At 46.4% G+C, this 19,222-nt stretch overlaps 1 protein-coding gene and 1 long non-coding RNA gene across 4 annotated transcripts in view; one reads left to right on the top strand and one right to left on the bottom strand.

Annotated features, from left to right (window-relative positions):
* ATP6V0A2 (ATPase H+ transporting V0 subunit a2) overlaps positions 1–17,079 on the bottom strand; it is a 44,521-nt gene extending 27,442 nt beyond the window's left edge. For 2 of the 3 annotated variants that reach the window (XM_042961519.1, XM_042961518.1), the window contains exons 1-6: positions 16,498–16,813; positions 10,954–11,032; positions 7,718–7,815; positions 5,601–5,738; positions 4,580–4,668; positions 3,677–3,803 (exon numbers count right to left, since the gene is read on the bottom strand). In XM_042961519.1, the coding sequence (XP_042817453.1) occupies positions 3,677–3,803; positions 4,580–4,668; positions 5,601–5,738; positions 7,718–7,815; positions 10,954–11,032; positions 16,498–16,614 (648 nt within the window). In that variant the 5' untranslated portion in view covers positions 16,615–16,813. Of the gene's footprint in view, positions 1–3,676; positions 3,804–4,579; positions 4,669–5,600; positions 5,739–7,717; positions 7,816–10,953; positions 11,033–16,497; positions 16,814–17,060 lie in introns of those variants that run through there. The other variant, XM_042961520.1, reaches the window with a different exon arrangement.
* LOC122232363 lies at positions 16,903–18,328 on the top strand. The gene is made up of 3 exons (XR_006209730.1): positions 16,903–17,632; positions 17,872–17,940; positions 18,239–18,328. It is a non-coding gene; the product is annotated as an uncharacterized LOC122232363 (long non-coding RNA).
* Positions 18,329–19,222: the final 894 nt, after the last annotated feature.

A 19,222-nucleotide genomic window follows, 5' to 3' on the forward strand; every position in this document is an offset into this window, starting at 1 on the left:
GGAGAAGCGTACCTTCCGTGGAATCGCTAATAAGTACAGAAGGAAAGATGGAAATCGAGAACCCACATGGTTACCACGTGGCAGCCATGACGGAGGTGGCAGATTCGAGGGCCGTCAATGGACGCTACAGGTGGTGGGCAGGCTGGTGATCGGGACACTAGCACCACTTGGAACACCTCCCGCCAAGCTACTCATCAATCACAAAAGGCAACACGATGCCATGAAAGCGAAGGAACCCGGCAGACGGCCACGTGACCAGGTCGACGTTACGGGCCCGCACCTGACGAGATGCGCTGAGATGGCCAGAGCGTCACTTCCAAGGTGTCCCTGCCAAGAACATATGGCCCGAGTCTGGTGGTGACGAAACATCAAGTGGCCCAGAGGGATGGGGTCAGCCTGTTCCAGACGCGACTACAGACCCAGGGGAGGTGCTGGATCAGGAAGGAAGAAAGACAATCCGCTGGGAGGTGGGCATGGCAAGTTCGGAGTGTTCAAAAGAGCTGCACCCGTGCTCTTTCCCTCTTTCGGAGGGGCCCCCCGTGGTTGTGGAAGAGTGTCCTTGCTTGGGAGTACCCGCACTGGAGTGACCCAGGGGTGACAGAGTCTATGGCTTCCTTGTAGAAAGTGTGCAAAGAGCCTAGTGAAAACGGGAAGAGACTCACAGAGAGAGCACACGGGTGACAGAGCCAATGTGGGAACCTGTTAACGACAGGGAAATGTGGGTGAGGGGATATGACAAGTCTCTGTTCTCTTCTGGCAACTTTTCTGTAAACCGAAATTATTTCAAAATAAGTAATTGAAGAAACGAAACAGGGGGAAGAAAGAAACGGCATTTATAGTACACCTGACCTCGAAGATTCCATAACAACTTTAACAATAGTACCATGTCAACCACCTCGGGCGTAAGAAGGCACAGGGACAGTTCACAACATGAAATACAAATCATAAAACCCAGTGAAATCGCCGGAGTCCAGCATCGCATCTAGAAACCAGACCGACAAGGGGGAAATGGCCAGAAATAAGCTCTGGGGTCGGTAATGACACTGAGGGATCAGAACACACAAATCCTAGAACCGGAGAAGAAGTTGCCAAATCGAACACCCAGAACAAGCACAAAAAGAATAACACACCGAAATGTCAGCAGTGGCTCTTTCTGAACAGGACCACAGGGGATAGATTTTCTCCTTCACGTTTTCGGTACTGTTCCCAATTTTCTACAACCAGCATGCATCTCTTGTGTAATTATGGAGAAGTTGTTGTATTTTCAAGATGTACATCTCTCTAATCCACTTCTCTTTCTTCACAGGTACTTAATGCCCTTTCCCATAGCTGGTAAAAGCCTGCCATAAAAGAGCTTAGAAATATATAGAAAACAATTTTAATGTGAATGAAAGTTCTGCATGAGAATGACTGATAGGTCCTCTTAATAAAGAAAGAGCTCAATGGCGCCTGGGTAGCTCAGTCAGTTGAGCCTCTGACTCTTGATTTTGGCTCAGGTCATGATCTCGTGGTTGTGGGGTCAAGCCCATCATCAGGCTCCCAGGTGAGCTGAGCACGGAGCCCGATTAAGATTCATCTGCATTCTTCCTCTCTCAATCTCTCTCTCTTTCTTCTGCCCCTCTCCCTCTCTCTCTTTAAAAAAAAATAAGAATAAAATAAAGGAAAAGAAAAAGCTCAAAAGAATAGGTAATGCCACTGCACAATGGTTTCTATCTTCAGTTTTACGTACAGAGGTCATAAAGGTCACAGTTGAAGGACAAAGAAACAGATGCTAGTGGCAGTTACAGGAGCCACAAAAGAGTAGAAAAGATCACAGGTGGATGGTTAATGAACAACTTGACTGATTAGATTTTCACGCATTAGGTTAAACATGCGTGGTTTTTTTTCAGGCTAAAGTTTATGAAAATCCATTTCACAGCCAAATTCCTCTTTATGTGTCACAACTACTATGGGACATACAGTAATCTTGCAGCCAAAATTCCTGAGGCAAATTTAGAAAAAAAAAAACCCACAAACCCTTTCCTCAAAATTAAGAAGCTAAAGTTCCTCTTCTACCTGTAATAGATCAGTTCATCCTCATTTAGAGCAATATAGTTATTTTTATTGTAAAATCTAAAAAAAAAAAATCATAGAGATTTTAAAAAGTGCTGATGGCTCTTTCTCTCTCCTGCCCCTCTACTTCCCTTCCTGAATAATTCAGTCCTAAAGCCTTAAGTGCATGTGCAGGGATGGACCCAGAAGGAGGGGAAGACCAAAAATGGCCTGGGCAAAGCCAGAGCTGAAGCAAGGTGGGCAGAGCATCTACGTAGGGAAGCGGCCCAGGCAGGGTGAGGAGGGCACCCACACCAGGGGCCCACCTGGCATGGGGAACTCAGGGCTCCGCACAGGGGGATGTGGGGGTGGCAAAAATGAGACACTGACGGGAAGGTCGGTTACAGGCGAGAGGACTGAAAATAAGTAAAAATACTACAACAGGAGCCGAGTTTCTCACCATCAAAGGAAAACGTTACAAAAACAGAAATGGAGGAACTGAGACTGAATTCTGTGGTGTTGGATTGGAATTGGATGCGAACTCACAGTTTTCAGTATGTACGCACAGGCCCAGAAATAAAGGGGTGTGTGTGTGTGTGTGTGTGTGTGTGTGTGTGTGTGTGTGTGTCCTAGAGCTGTCCAGTGACAGACTGGGGAACACAACTCCTCAATTAACAACGGGCATATCCAGAGACTACACCTTGGCTTCTAAATACCGTTCTCCACTAAAGAGTACCAGGCTCGTAGAGAAATGACCAATTCCACGGCTGTGTGAGGGGATTACAAAATGAATCCGGACAGCTTGTTGTGTTCAAAAGCACAAGCACTCCAAAAATGATGGCAGCACGGAAAAAAGGACATAACAGCCAGCCTGAATGGGCCCCGAGTGGCCAAATCTAGAGAATTTTAATATCAAAATAAATAATTACAGTAAGAGTATAATTCATTGAATCAAATGGGAAACAAAGAACTGAAAATCTGGTAAGGAATGGGATAGGTACAGAGTTTCAAAGCTCTTCCCCTAAAACACTTATTAATTATAAGGAAAAGGAGTGACTTCACAGTGAAGTCGAGTCACCACCTCGGCCAAGTGATCAGAGCGACGTTACCAGCAATGGGACAAACTAAATCGTGCGCCCACGAGGATGCAGGGAGGAGAACATAGCATCACTCCTGCAGAAGACGCATGACCTGAATCTAATCCTGGGAAAACAGCAGACAAACCCAAATGCAGAGACATTCTACAAAACAACAACAACAACTGATCTATAATCATTTTCAAATGTCAAGGTCGTGAAAGTCAAGAAAAGACTGAGAAACTGTCCCAGAATGAAGGAGACCAAAGAGACGTGACAATTAGATCCAAACTGTGATTCAAAACTAGACTGTCTGCTATAAAAGGGACTGTGGTACGACGGGGGAAACCTCAATGGGGTCTGAGGCTCGGACAGTAGCAACGTGTCTACGGTAATTTCCCGGCTGCCATCGAGGAGAAAGTCCTAGACTTTAGAGCTACACCTGAAGGTACTCGAGGATGATAAGCCATCAGGTGAACACCCCACTCTCAAGCGGCTCCCTGTGCACTGCGCCCCCAACTCTGCTGCCAATCTGTCATGGTTAAAAGGTGATCGGGACATCGACTCACAGTTTCAGGGTCCTCGAGGGGCTCATCCAGTTCTGCATAGGTCACGATGGTATACCCTTTGCAGACCCTCCACAGCATTTTCTCAAATGCTTCAACTTTCCCTTGGTTAATTAGGCCAGATACAAACCTATGAGACAATAAAAGCAACCTGTAGTCAATTGAAAAGCAATTGAATCCTCAAATTGCATTAAAAGGAGAAATGAAGACTTTCATTTCTGGAAAAATGGTGAAAAGGGTATCTGGAAAGCCCTCCAAATGCAAATATCGAAAATGCTGGGTCAAAAATTTTTGAAACATCCTTTAAAATGTATAGCTGGGGTGCCTGGGTGGCTCAGTTGGTTAAGTGTCCAACTCTTGATTTTGGCTCGGGTCCTATCTCACGGTTCTTGAGTTCGAGCCTCTCGCCAGGCTCTGTGCTGACAGCTCAGACCCTGGAGCCTGCTTCGGATTCTGTGTTCCATCTCTCTCTGCCCTCCCCCCCCACTCACGCTCTATGTGTGTGTCTCTCTCTCTCTCAAAAATAAATAAACGTTTTAAAAAAATTAAAAAATCAATTAATTAATTAACCAACTCAGTTTAGCCCCTATGTTTCCACCAAACAAAACAGGACTTGATGCGTCACTGACCTATTATTGTAGGCTTATTGATATAACACTGAATGGCATAAACGTTCCTTCTTTCCAGCTCATTATACTGAAAGAAGAAATCCCCATGGTATTTAGCTAAAAAGTCAATACAGCTGAATAATCCAACTCAGCAAATACAGGAGTACAGTGTTTTCTTAAACAGACATGCACTTTCTTTCACTCCATCACAGGCCTTCAAATGGTAGCTCTCATCCCTCCACTGACGACAAGGACAGCGATGCTCGGCCCCCCCCCCCCCCCGGTGGTTGTCACCTACCCCAGTTTTGCTCCCAGCCTCTGCATACAGCTGTAGTCCAACAAGGAATCATTCTCTAAGGGAGGGAATTCTTCATAAGTAGGTTCAAACTACAAAGAAATATGAAACCAAGTGTGTCTTATTAAAAGTGACACTTTAGGGGCGCTGGGTGACTCAGTCGGTTAAGCGGCTGACTTCGGCTCAAGTCATGATCTCACGGTCCGTGAGTTCGAGCCCCGCATCAGGCTCTGTGCTGACAGCTCAGAGCCTGGAGCCTGTTTCAGATTCTGTGTCTCCCTCTCTCTGACCCTCCCCCGTTCATGCTCTGTCTCTCTCTGTCTCAAAAATAAATAAATGTTAAAAAAAAAAAAAAAAGTGACACTTTATTTCCCAAGTCATGTTTCCAAACAAGTTTATAGGGCATCCTAACTGGGTGCCAGATCTGGACGCCGACACCCCAAGACAAATTAGACGTGGAACACAGCTCTGGTAAATAAAAACGATCATTGCCCCGTCGCTTTTTTTATAAGCTACTTGAAGTCGTTCACTAGAGATATAGTTACAATTTATGTCGCCGCCTCGCTTGGAGACAGAGTGCTCAGTCAGATGTCACCATGCCAAACGAAACAGCCCTGACAGAACAGACTCCCCTCCCTACTCAGCTGAGGACAGACTATTATGTAGACTGTTTCTACTCTTACAAAGACTTTTTTGTTAATTCTTTTAGTAATTTGGTGAAGAAAAAGAAAAAAATACCTAAATGTTAGAGCTCAAACGCTACTTTCCCATTTTTTCCCTCATGAACATAAAAAGATTTTTTTCAACTGAAAACTAAAGATTTTACAAATAGGAAGTATCGTTATCGCTAAATCAACCAACGCGGGAAAAGCTTAACACCTTTTTTTTCATGTCGTATAATCCGACTGAAAAATAAAGCTAAGATAAAAATGAACCTGTTTGATAACGAATAGCCAAAAGAGAAACCTTACGGGAACGAGAGTTTTGCAAAAGAAATGCACTTCCTCCCGTGTGTGGTCAGTACCTCCACGTTTCGTTTAACGAAGGTTTTTGTCACTCTGAGCATGTGAGTGTACTCAATCAGTTCAAGCAGGTTCTTCCTCAGTTTCTCCTTGTTCTTGGTGACTTCCCTCAGCTCAACCTCCAGCTTCTGCAGCTGCTCCTAAAACAAAAGGGCAGTTACTTAAGAGGACAGGTCCGTTCCAAGCGTAGTTTCGTCATTTCTTCACACACTTGCTAGAGCCAGGACCGGGCTTAACAAGCCAGAATCCGATAGTCGGACAGGGATATGGAAGCATGCGGAGATTTTAAAGGCCCGTCGTTTACGGTTTCGTACTGATTCAGGGAACTCCTAAGAAGCTGACACCACGCACGATGGAGGTGTCGCAGGTGATGACTCACGGTACCCTGGGCTGGCCTGGCCTGATCTCAGCCCCCACCACTTGTGTGGATTTTCCTTCATCTGCTTACCCACTGTCGCACATCAGACAGTCTCCTTTCAAGTCTACGTTTCCGTTTATTTGCAACACAGAAGAAAACTGAGGTCACCTTTTCGGAGCATAAATATTCCCAGCCTCTAGTTACGAGGCTGCATGTATAGAGGGGCGCCTGGGTGGCTGAGTCGGTTAAGCGGCCGACTTCAGCTCGGGTCACGATCTTGCAGTTCATGAGTTCGAGCCCCGTGTCGGGCTCTGTGCTGACAGCTCAGAGCCTGGAGCCTGCTTCGGATTCTGGGTCTCCCTCTCTCTCTGCCCCTCCCCCGCTCATACTCTCCTCTCTTTCTCTCAAAAATAAACAGTAAAAAAAAAAAAAAAAAAAAAATTAAAAGTTAAAAAAAAAAGAGTCTACATGTATAAGTTGCGCTTATATGATTAATTGGGCTGAAGGATGCCCTGAGATCGAATCTTCTTTCATAATCAATTACACCGCAGGCATCTTTCTTTAACAATACTTAAGTATTCGAACAACAGAGGCAGAGATCTGTAGAACAAACCCCTGACTCACTGAAAACTTGTATGCAAACAAATCCCTTGACATACTACCTCCATTACTTGTGCTCTGCCTTTTACGAAAACTATAAATACTCAGTAATCGCCGAAATTGTCATTATGTCACAAACAACCCATCAAACAGGCCAAACCAGATGACCGCTTTCAACTCATCTGATTGTACAATTCTCTCTCAAGTCCACTCATATAACAAAAGTTAAATGACTTCCTCCCAGATAAACAGAGCGGCCAGCCATGGAATGGTCCTGGCTACACAACACTGATTGTTTCAGAAGAGCTCTAAGGGGCTCTAGTCTAGTTCCCAGTGCGATGAACTATCAGATGATCGACACAAACCTCGGGGGATAAGTCACAGGGGCGCTGACTAACAAGACAAGCCAGGGTTCTCGGGGGGAACGCTGTACCCCTGAGACACTGAACTCAGGGACAAGGAATTGTTTGCTGCTGACCTGGAATGACCTATCACCTTCATACTAGCTTCTGAGCATCAGAGGGGAGGTCCGTGAGTCTGGCAGAAGGCAAAGGGTCCAGGACTGAAGATTCCCTTACTCACGCCAGGAGAGGCACGCTAAAGCCCGGATAAGCCCGGAACGTACTTTCAGAAACATTACCTGACTAAGCACCCCATTTCACAACCCAATTTTCATTAGCTTCAGTTCAACACCACCTGGAAAGGGAGCGTGCATCTTACATTTTACAAGAAAACTAAATTACACTTAAAATTTGGAGGGCTGGGCACTTGGGTGGCTCAGTTGCTAAGCATCTAACTTCGGTTCGGGTCATGATCTCATAGCTCGTGAATTCGAGTCCCACATCAGGTGAGCTCGAATCCCGCTTCAGTTGAGTTCAAGCCCCACGTCTCTCTCTCTCTATCTCTCTTTCTCTCTCTCCTTCTACCCCTCCTGGAATTCTTTCTCTGCCCCTCGCTCACTTGTGCCCCTCCTCTCTCTCAAAGCAAAAAACAAAAAACACAAAAAAAACAAAACTTGGAGGGCTAACCATAGCGTTGTTCTTTAGTTTTCATTCCACGGTTTTGAGAAGAAAACCCGACAAGCCCTGGACGATATAAACTCAGTAGACGAGCAGTGTCTGCCATCAGCGACCTAAAACAGCTTCTTCAGAAACACATTACCTGCATTTCTAGGACTTGTTTCAGAGGGGGTGCAGGAGGACTGGTCTCTCCCTCAGGCAGGGGAATGTCAGCTCTATTAATTTCCTGTACCAAATATGCTGTGGGAATAAAAGGTAAACAAATGAGACTCAAAAACCCGCTCCAAGACATTTCAGTCAGAACACTTTCCGTCCCAACCATTCCTGGGTCGCCTCAAAATTAATGTCTGAAGCACAGAAGTCTTGCTTACTCCAACTGACTTACAAAAAGCCTCTTACAACCTCGCTTCCAAACATCTACAAAATAATACCACCTACAGAGGTGAGCACGCAGTGACAAGATCGACGATAACCTGACAAACATTCCCTGAAATCCCCCAAGTCTCCTTTATGTCTGAGACCCTAGTTAAAGAACTCTGGAGTCGCAGCTGTTTCTGTACCTGCAGATGAGACACACTCAGAAGTGCAGGATAAGCCAGGGACAGACCTAGAATCGTGTCCCCCCCCCCCCCCCCCCGCCACCCCCGGAGACAGCAGCGGGACTCCCTGGCAGGTGCCGTTAGGAGGAAGTAAGTATCTCCCAGGAGAAGCACAGCCTCTAGGGGCGCACGGAGCCCTGAGGGCACAGGGCAGAGAGCCAGGCTCTCCGGACAGCTCCGCGCTGGCCAGGCTGTTCGGACTCACGACAATCCGCGCTGCTTCCCTACTTACGTCGACAGCCAGATTCATAAAACTCGCAGTGAACCAGGCAAAATTAACCGAATTTCTTCAGTTTACATTTTCAATGCCATGAAGCATCCTTGGCCTTAGGATGCAAGTCACAACGCCTGGTAAACTCATAACCGGATAGAATATCTTGGAGAAGGGTTACTAGCTATTTTATTGAGAGAAAGAAACAGAAAGGTGAGGATGTCTCCCTAACAGGATAACAAAGGAAGCACGGGGCTTAAGAGGTTTCCGGAAATGGGATACAAATCGTTTCACCAATTAAACCTAATTTACTTGGGACATCTGTTTTCCTTTTTGAAATCTATATGCTTTTTGAAACAGTTTAAGCTATAGGAAGTCCTACACGTGCCTGATGTGCTGTCACTGCCTTTAAAAACCTCATTCCTAATCCACGACCTGCCCAAGGACTCACTATATTGCAAAGAAAGGAATATGATGTCACTCTATCGCACACGATCCACACAAGGAACGAGGACTTCAAACAATATGCAAGGAATAGATTTCAGATCATTAAAAGTGTTTTGGCCTTAAAAATCTCCAATTAAATCATAAAATCCAGGGTGTCTGCATGGCTCACTCGGTTGAGTATCTGACTCCTGATTTCGGCTCAGGTCACGATCTGAGGGTTGTGGGATTAAGCCCCGTATTGGGCTCTGCACTGGGCGTGGAGCCTGCTTGGGATTCAATCTCTCTCTCTCTCTCTCTCTCTCTCTCTCTCTCTCTCATTCTCTCTCACTCTGCTCCTCCCCCTCCCTCTCTCTCAAATAAAAAAAAAAATAAAATAAATTTCAAAAAGATGCCTGTTTCCGATTCTGTGTCTCCCTCTCTCTCTCTGCCCCTCCCCCGTTCATGCTCTGTCTCTCTCTGTCCCAAAAATAAATTAAAAAAAAAAAAAAAATTGAAATAAAAAAAAAAAAAAAAAGAAAGGGGCGCCTGGGTGGCGCAGTTGGTTAAGCGTCCGACTTCAGCCAGGTCACGATCTCGCGGTCCGTGAGTTCGAGCCCCGCGTCAGGCTCTGGGCTGATGGCTCGGAGCCTGGAGCCTGTTTCCGATTCTGTGTCTCCCTCTCTCTCTCTGCCCCTCCCCCGTTCATGCTCTGTCTCTCTCTGTCCCAAAAATAAATTAAAAAAAAAAAAAAAAAAAAAATTGAAATAAAAGATAAAGATCCACAATAAATATTAGCTATTAGGAATCATTCCAGGGGCACCTGGGTGGCTCAGTTGGTTAAGCATCCAACTTCAGCTCAGATCATGATCTCACAGTTTGTGAGACGGAGCCCTGTGTTCAGCTCTGTGATAACAGCAGGGAGCCTGCTTGGGATTCTCTCTCCCTCTCTAAATAAATATATATATATATATATATATATATATATATATATATATATATATATGTAAATAAAATTTTTTTAAAAAGTTATTTCGAAAGTCATATTCTGTCCCTTCCTTGGCTCACTCATCCCCATGTTTTTCTGTTCATCCTTCTTTTTTTTTTTCTTAATGTTTATTTATTTTTGAGTGAGAGAAAGAGTGTAAGCAGGGGAGGGGCAGAGAGAGGGAGACCCAGAATCCGAAGCAGGCTGCAGGCTCTGAGCCGTCAGCGCAGCAGGACTCGAACTCACTAACTCTTAGATCATGAACTGAGCCCACGTCAGACGCTTAACTGACTCAGCCACCCAGGCACCCCTCTTTCATCCTCCTAAAAAAAAAAGTTTTGTACTTCAGTAGGTGGTATGCAATCATCCTCTCCCTCCCCCCATTTCGGTCAGAACTTCACAGTGGAATTGATAGTGATGACTATCTTAGGCTAAGACGGTAAAGATCTTACAGATAAAGCAAGTAGCCTTGAGCTCCTGAGCTGTGAAGCTTAACCATCAAGGGAACACTGATCTAACCCCTTTGCAAACAAAGCCAATCTGTCATTTCATGCCTCCCTTGATCTTCGGCATAATTTTAAGTAACATGTATACAATGTCTTCAACTATGATAAACTACAAGGGATTGGCTACATAAATTATTAACACATTAATCTCATGAAATACTAGGCAGCCATTAAAAATGATGCCGCGTCTAGGGTGCCTGGGTGGCTCAGTTAAGTGACCTACTGTTGGTTTCGGCTCAGGTCACGGTCCCTCTCCACTGCTGATACAGAGCCTGCTTGGGATTCTCTCTCTTCCTCTCTCTCTCTGCCCCTCCCACGTCTCTCTCTCTCTCTCTCTCTCAAAATAAATAAATAAACTTAAAAAAAAAAAGGATGATGAGGGGTCCATCTGTTTATTGATACGAAAAGATGTTACAGGACTTCCTGAGAAACAGAGCTGACAACAAAATAGCCTGATAGTTATATATGTGAATCCTTACTTTTATAGGTAAAGAGTAAAAAGTACAGGATGGTGAATTCTTTTTTCCTTTTTGCTGGCCTATATTTTCTAATTTTTCTAAAGTGAACAAGGCTTGCTTATATACAAATAATTAAGTTAGTAAAATAAACTTAACCCCCCAAAATAACAAAATAAAATAAAATAAAACTTACCTAATATTCGTTCTAGTTCTTCACACCTCTTCACCTCACCAACAAATTTTCTTTGGAAGGAACTTACATTCTGGTTGAGCTGAGAAAAGGATGAAAAATTTGCTCTGAAATTTCTAAAATGTACAGGTAAATGTGATTTTAAGAATAAAATATGATGGGCAAGGCTTTAGGGAAAAGTACATCCTCACACACTAACTGGATGGGAGTGGGAACCAACACAGCTTTTCTGGAAAGCGGCTTGGCAACTGTTACCAAAAAAAGCCTGAAAAATACCCTTTGGCCCAGAAACATCCCATGAAGAAAATTAACCTAAGCAAAAACCTATGGATACCTACAAAAACTTACCAAGAAGAACGTCAACCTCAGCGATAGAAGAAAGAATTATTAACAATACAAAATTGGTCAAAGAGCTTATGGTCCACACGCAGACCATAGCACACTGCTCGGCGATCAAGAGGAACACCCCACTGACGCACCAAACACCGCGATGACTCTCAGAAACAATGCGAGTGTGTCTTTCAAGAAGACACTAAAGGCCACATACGGCGCGATTCCCTTTCCATGAAATGTCCCGGCGAAAAGGCCAATCTAGAGGCGGAAAGTAGATCAGTGACTGCCTGGGGCTGGAGGCAGGTCTGGGGATTAACTGTATGTAAGCACAAGCGACCTTACTGGGGGATATAATGTTCTACTAACGCTGGATCGTGGTGATGGACGCCTAAGTCAATTTCCTAAAAAAACAATGAAATGTACACTTGAAATGGGTGAATTCTATGATACAGATCAATAAAGGGGTATAAAAATTATGGTTCGTATAACTGATTATTATGCCCTTATTAAAACTTAAGTTTTAGGGGGGCCCGGGTGGCTCAGTCGGTTAAGCGTCCGACGTCGGCTCAGGTCACGATCTCACAGTTCGTGAGTTCGAGCCCCGCGCCGGGCTCTGTGCTGACAGCTCAGAGCCTAGAGCCTGCTTCAGATTCTGTGTCTCCCTCTCTCTCTGCTCCTCCCCCACTCACACTCTGTCTCTTTCTCTCAAAAATAAACATTTAAAAAATAGAAAATATTGGGGCGCCTGGGTGGCGCAGTCGGTTAAGCGTCCGACTTCAGCCAGGTCACGATCTCACGGTCCGTGAGTTCGAGCCCCGCGTCAGGCTCTGGGCTGATGGCTCGGAGCCTGGAGCCTGTTTCCGATTCTGTGTCTCCCTCTCTCTCTGCCCCTCCCCCGTTCATGTTCTGTCTCTCTCTGTCCCAAAAATAAATAAAAAACGTTGAAAAAAAAAAATTAAAAAAAAAAAAATAGAAATTATTACATAAAAATTTAAGTATAATAATGATATTGTGGTTATGATTTGTTTTATTCTTTTTACCATTTATTTTTGAGACAGAAAGAGACAGACTGTGAGTGGGGGAGGGGCAGAGAGAGAGGGAGACACAGAATCCAAAGCAGGTTCCAAGCTCAGATCTGTCAGCACTGAGCCCAATATGGGGCTGGAACTCACAATCTGTGAGAGCATGACCTAAGCCAAAGTCAGACGCTCAACCAAATGAGCCACCCAGGAGTCCCTGTAGTTATGATTTTTAACTGTCCTTACTTTTTAGAGATAATTATGGAGATATTTATGAAAGAAATTATACACACGAGATTTGCTTCAGAATAATCTGGTCTGAGAGGGGAGGGACAGATTTTGTCCGGAGGTGGAAGGCTGCAATGAGGGGCCATGAATTTATGTTACGGGTCCACAGGAACTCACTGTTCCCAAACACTCTTCCCTCTACTTAACTTCTAATACAAAGCTTAAAACAATAAAATACACACACATGTATATATACATACACACACACATATATATATATTTATATATATATACACATATATATATATGGTGAAAGAAAATGTAATGAGGAAGTCAGTTCTGATTTGTGTCTAGAAAAAATTAAAGATATGTTCAGTGTGGTTCCAATTATATGAAAATACGTATATACGTACACTTTAAAACATTATTAGAAAAATAACGTTAAACCAATATTAACGAAAATGTTGGAGTGTTTATTTCTAGATAATAGGATCATAGAGGTTAGTATCTTATTCTTAGGTTTTCTAAATTTCCCACAACGGACATTTATTATTTTATAACAAAAAAAGGTTACAGTGATCACTCACGTTGGAAGGCATTTAAGGCAAGAATTTTATCTTTCCTGCACCCCATCACTTATGTTGGGCACTCTCAGAAACCACAATTAGACAAGAGCTTGCCATGAAACTGCCCAAACCGGGAAGAGACCCCAAAGGCTCAGTTCTCGTTCAGTTTTTCTAATTTTTTTAAAAGGATTAACCAGAAGTAAGATAAAAACTCCCATTTCACTTCTGCTTGTCACATTCACATTCATTTCTGGGATCACACTAATCTCAAGTAACCGCTTTCAAGTTCGTCGTGACTCAGGCACAATCCGCAGAGCCCAGAATGAAAAGGAAGCGATGCATCCCAAGCGGTCTACAAACGACGGCACTGCCCCATTTCAGGGCTTTTTTTCTTCAACATCAAACACTGGCGAACTCCACGTGGACATGGTGGTTCCGCAAACAGTAGACTCTTTATGAGGAGGCCAATTTCTGCGGCAACAATACAAACGTATTTGGGTGTGACACACACCACCCCCACCGTCTCACAGATGTCACCTGGCTTTTTCTGCCACGCGGTTTCTTTTACAGAATCTCGTTTCTGTTTTCTTTTTAGGGAGGCAATGTCACCCTACGTCTAGGCCAGTGACAGGAAGCACAGTAGTGCCCCTTGTCCACAGTTGAGCCTTTCCAGGGTCTCAGACGCCCGAGGTCAACCCTGGTGGCGAAGCAGACAATCCTCCTTCTGGCACTTCCCCAGGTCAATAGCAGCGCCACATTACGGCCCAGTGCCTACATCATTCGCCTCGCTTCCTCCTGTCACGTGGACGTTTTATCGTCTCACATCATCGGAAGAAGAGGGGTGAGTACAGGACAAGAAGATAAACTGACAAGAGATGTAACTCACATATATCCTCGCAAACACATTCACATAATTGTTCTTACGGTACATTTTATAATCGTTCTATTGCTGTCAATCTCTGACAGTGCCTGAGCTATGAATTGCAGTGGGCCATAGTACGTATGCACAGGAAGAGACACAATATGGACAACGTTCAGTACGATCCGCGGTTCCGCGGTTTCGGATAGCAACCCACCTACTGGGGGTCTCGGGACGCATCTCCACAGATCGGGGGGAACTAGAGTGTATTTTAATGTAGACTCATTTCAAGACTAACCTTCAACCTATAATTTTTTTTAATTATTTACTTATTTATTTTAAATGTTTATTTTTGAGAGAGAGCAAGCAGGGTAGGGGGCAGAGAGAGGGGACAGAGGATCCAAAGCAGGCTCCGCGCTGATGGCGCAGAGCCCGATGTGGGGCTCGAACTCATTAACCGTGAGATCGTGACCTGAGCCAAAGTCAGAAGCTCAACGGACTGAGCCACCCAGGCTCCCCGAGGCTAACAACCTTCAACCCAGAAAAACCAGCAGAGGCTACCCGGTGCAGGTTTCCCGGATACGCACACTAGCCATCTTCCTACTCCAGCAGCTCAAGGACTACTGGGGAAAATTGTTCTTAGACTGCAGACTGTCAGAAGAGGGAGATGCACTTGCCTAGGGGAATAACCTTCTTTTCCAAGTCTTCTCATGGGCTGTCACTACGGCAACCTGCGCCTGCCTCCTTGGCCTCAGGAGTACTGAAAGGGGAAAATCATAGAGCCTATGCAAGCCAGAAAGGACTGATGTTAGTTATCCCAGCCAGTGAAGGCAAAGTCAGTGAGGAATTCCGGAAAGGGGCAAGAGACGTGTCAGATGTTACGGAGCTTTTACTCTAGGCACCCATGCTGTTTGACAGTCAACCCAAACACACACAGCTGAGCTCTTCATATGCACTTTTTTTTCCCTCTGATTTTCAGATAAGGATCCCAATATACCCTACTACCTAATGTAATGGCGCTCAGTGAAACCTGAGTCTTTGTAACTAGGGCCTGTGTTCAAACCTCTAAGATTTAAGCTTGATAATATCAGTCTCTCTCAACTTGAGTACTAACAGGAAGGAACAAGTCTACCAGTTATACAGAAGGGAGCCAGTTCCGCTCCTGTCTCCTGAATCCTTCCGGTGCTACTCACAGCTGATCACAGCCCCTACCAGGTAAGTGGGCACCATGAACAGAAGCCCAAGTGGCTCCAGGAAACAGGAAGAGATCTGGGCCTTCCCTGCAGCCTCGGCTGTCGTTCAAGACTTTCTTCCTGACCTTGCAATTCCTCTGGAGCCGACCCAAGGGTCACTGATATCAGATCTCGGGTAGGGGTGTTCCCTTTTGAAATGAAGGGCCCCTCAGAGAGATGAAGGGAAACAACCAGAAGACGAAAGTTGTGGCCCCGGGAAATGAAATGTTCCCCTGAAAGGACTTCCAGTTCAATCGCTAAGTGGTAGATCCTGGTTAATACTCCCCTTCCACGCCTTGTTCTTTTCACAATCCCTGTGCACAGAGTGTGTTTATCTGTCTCCTCCGAGGCTATGCACAACAAGAACACAAGGACCTCGGCCACCTTGCTCACCACTGAGTGGCTAGCACGAAAAACACTATCTGGAACAGAGCAAACGCTCAATAAAGGCCTGTTCCTTCATCCAACAAATGCCTATTAATGCCCACAAATGGCAGGGGCTGTGCTAAGTCCTGGGGAATCAGGAGTGAACAAGTCAGAAGAGGCCCCTGGCCCTGGGGGCTGACAATCCACGGTGTAAACAAATAATAAACAAGTAAACGGACATAAACAAGTGTCTATCCCTACCTGCTGGGAAGACAACTCCCCCTCCTTATTAGGCAGCCCTGTGCACATCATACACCAGTGAACAAAACCGACAGAGACCCCCTTCCCTCCACGTGCTCACACCAAGCTCGTTCCCAATCCGGGGTCTGGGCTCCTTCGGTTCCCTCCGTCTGGGACCCTGTTCCCCCAGATCTTCCAGGACCAGCTCTTTCCCATTCAGGCTTCATCCTGGCTTAAACGTCACCTCCTCAAAGAGGCCTTCCTTGACCACCCGACTGTAGTTACCCTCACAGCAAACGTTTTGTTCACGTATTTGCTTAATATTTGTCCCCGCCACCCCCGTAAGTTCCAGAAGGACTCCAAAAGGCCTCACAGATGTTGCCCTCCCGTCTAGCGCTGTGCCTGGCACGGAGTCGGCGCTCCGGAGCATCTGATGGCACTACCCGAAGTGGATGAAGCCTACACAGAGCGTTCCTAACCAACCCGGCCAAAGCCGCCGCGGACCAGACGCCCGGACCCTGGGATCGGGCTCCGCTCTGCGGAAGCTCGGGCCGGTCAGCCGGGCCCCAGCTTCCCCGCCCGCGAAACGGAGATAGCGACGCGCCCCTGCCCGGGAGCCCGCGGAAGGGAGGCCTGAGCGAAAGAAAGGCGGGATGCGGGGCCGGGCGGGCAGGTGCGGCCCGCGTCTCCCGGGCGACACTCACGTCTCGGAACTGGACCAGGCCCTTCTCGCCCAGGGCGCTGAGGCACTCGTAGGCCGTGCCGGACTGCAGGAAGAGCTGCGCCAGGCACATGGTCTCGCTCCGGAACAGGGACCCCATGGCTGGCCAGCCCGCGCCCCGGCGGGGCCCGACGGGCGGCGGCGGCTCCGGGCCGCTCGGGTCCGTGCGGTCAGCCGGGGCGACCGGGGCCTCGGGTTCCTCCTGCGGCCTGGCCGCCGCCGCGCACCATGGGGCTCCGAGCTGCAGCTGCCGCCCCCGGTCCTGCCACCGCGGCCCCGCTCCAGCGGCCGCCGCCACAGCGCGCGCGAGGCCCCGCCCCCCGGCTACAGCCGGTTCCGGTTCCGCCCTCCCGCGTGCGCCCGCCCCCCGCCGGCCGACCAATGGACGCCCGGAGTTACGGCCGCCGGCGACCGCGGCTGGGCCAACCCGCACAAATCCTGCGGCCGACGGACGCCCGCGGAGGCTCCCGGCAGAAAACGGCCCTTCGCTCAGCTCTTTAGAGCTTTTGAAAATGAGTTTCATTGAGTTTGTGCCGTAAAGCTCACCCATTTGAAGCATCCAATTCTGTGATTTTTAGTAAGGTTACAGAGTGGTTGTGCAGCCGTCATCACGATCCACTTTTAGAACATTTCCATCAGCCCGAAAAGGATTCCACCTGCTCCGCGCAGTTTCCACTCCTTCCCTCCCCAGCTCCCGGCAATCGCGAAAGCCTAGTCTCAGATCTGCCCTCTCGGGACATTTCATACCAGCGGAACTACGCCGCATCGTGGGTTCGCGGCTGGCTCCTGCCGCGGGGCCGTTCTCTCGGGTCCCGCCCCCCGTGCAGATCAGAAAGCCGGGTCGGACGCCGGCACTGTCGCCTCCCCACCCCCGCACCGGCTCTGCGGATCCTCCCCACGGCAGCTACAGTGATCTCTGACACAGGACGAAAATCTGGTGCGGCCCAGTTTAAATTCTCTGGCTTTTGCCACTGCTTTCCAAATAAAATCCAAATTTCTTAGCATGGCCGGCAGGATCCCACAGGATCTGACCCCTCTATTCCCTCAAGCGCTCATCTCCATCGCCTAGCCCTGGTCTCCCTTTGCTCCGCCGCCCCTGCCTTCCGCTATCATCCCAGGTAGGTGCGCTTGAGCTTGCTGCTTCCTCCCTCTTCCTAGAACATCCCTCTCCTACACCCTCTCAAAGCTGGCTCCTCCGGGTCTAAGCTCAAATGTTCCAGCTTCTGAGGCTGTCCCCGACGCCTAGTTAAGGTAATCTCCCACCCCACTCCACCCCATCCTGTTTTATTTTCTTCATCACACCTACCACTGTCCGCAATTGTCTTGTCTGTATTTACTGCCAGTTTTCCCCCACTAGAACGGGAGCTCCACCAGACAAGGGACATTGCCTTGGTATCTCCAGCGCCCAGCATGTAGTAGCCACTCAGTAAGTATTTCTCAACTGCATACGTGAATGTATAAACGTAAAAGTTAAAAACACATAGTAGGTCCCTCAGATGCCATTTTTCTGCCAAAGTGTGCTTTTCCCCTCTTAACTACAAAAGTCACCCTAACAAAGCCCACAAAATCAGGCTCGAGTATCTGTCATTTGGAAATTTGTCATTAATTTTCCAGAGCTAGTTCACTAACTGCCGGAGAAAGACTTTCTGAATCACTACAATTAATTGATCAGTGGGCATTTCCTTTTATTTGACAAAAGACAATTTTTTTTACACCTTCTATAGGATGTAATCACTTCAACCACAGAGACCCAAATCAAAGAAAAAGAGCAGCAGAAGGGAATCCAGTATTGCTCAATGAAATATAAATAGTGAGTGGTGTTGGGGGAGAAACTTTTTTATGTCATTAGTTACATGTTTAATATGAATTAGTAAAAAATAGAACTAGATTCACAGGTTTATATTGGAAAATGCAACAACACATTCGACGTGTCTGGGAAGTCAGGAGGCACGAGGAATTCGATCAGCGTGTGAAAGGGAAGACAATCACTTTTCAAAATTAGGTTTACGGACAGTATACAAAGTCCATACGAAACATGACTACATTTCTCTGGCCCACAAAGAAAACTCCTGAGATTTGCTGTGTGGCCACGATAGGGCTGTGATTGAAGACATCCATTTCCCCCAGTGACCCCTGCATCATGCCATTTGTCCCCCTGGAAGGAGCCACAGGAGGAATTTCTGTCAAGGCTCAACTAGGAAAAACTGTCCTTCATTGAAAACCAGCTTATTTTAAATCCATGCACCTATGATTCCTGTAGCTAATCATACTTGTTTTTTTGTAAACTAAAGGCTAAATAAGGGGTCTACCTTAGCTATAGGCAAGGTCTTTGGTGTGTATTTTCACAGGTTTACCTTTACTCCTGATTTTGTTTTACTCTCCTCTCGATATTACTTTTCTTCTCTCAGCCCCTCCCTCATCAATTTATTTTGTGTCTTTACACAAAATAATAGATTTTATAATATATACATTTTAAGGCTTTATGGATTTTTAATTCTTTCTTTAGAATAGAGGAAATTAATCAATTCAACAGAAATAAAAATTTAGAGAAAATACTAACTTTCTAAGGTAAGACTAATCTATTTGGACCAAAATTCCTCTGACTTTAGAAACCTGTGATACACTAAACCTTCTAATATTTATTTACCCAGCTGACCCTCTGATGCATTTTGCTCAGCCTGGTCCGGCGGTGAGAATGCACGCCTCTC

The sequence above is a fragment of the Panthera tigris genome, chromosome D3 (assembly GCF_018350195.1).
Source record: "Panthera tigris isolate Pti1 chromosome D3, P.tigris_Pti1_mat1.1, whole genome shotgun sequence".
In the NCBI taxonomy this organism is placed as follows: Eukaryota; Metazoa; Chordata; class Mammalia; order Carnivora; family Felidae; genus Panthera; species Panthera tigris.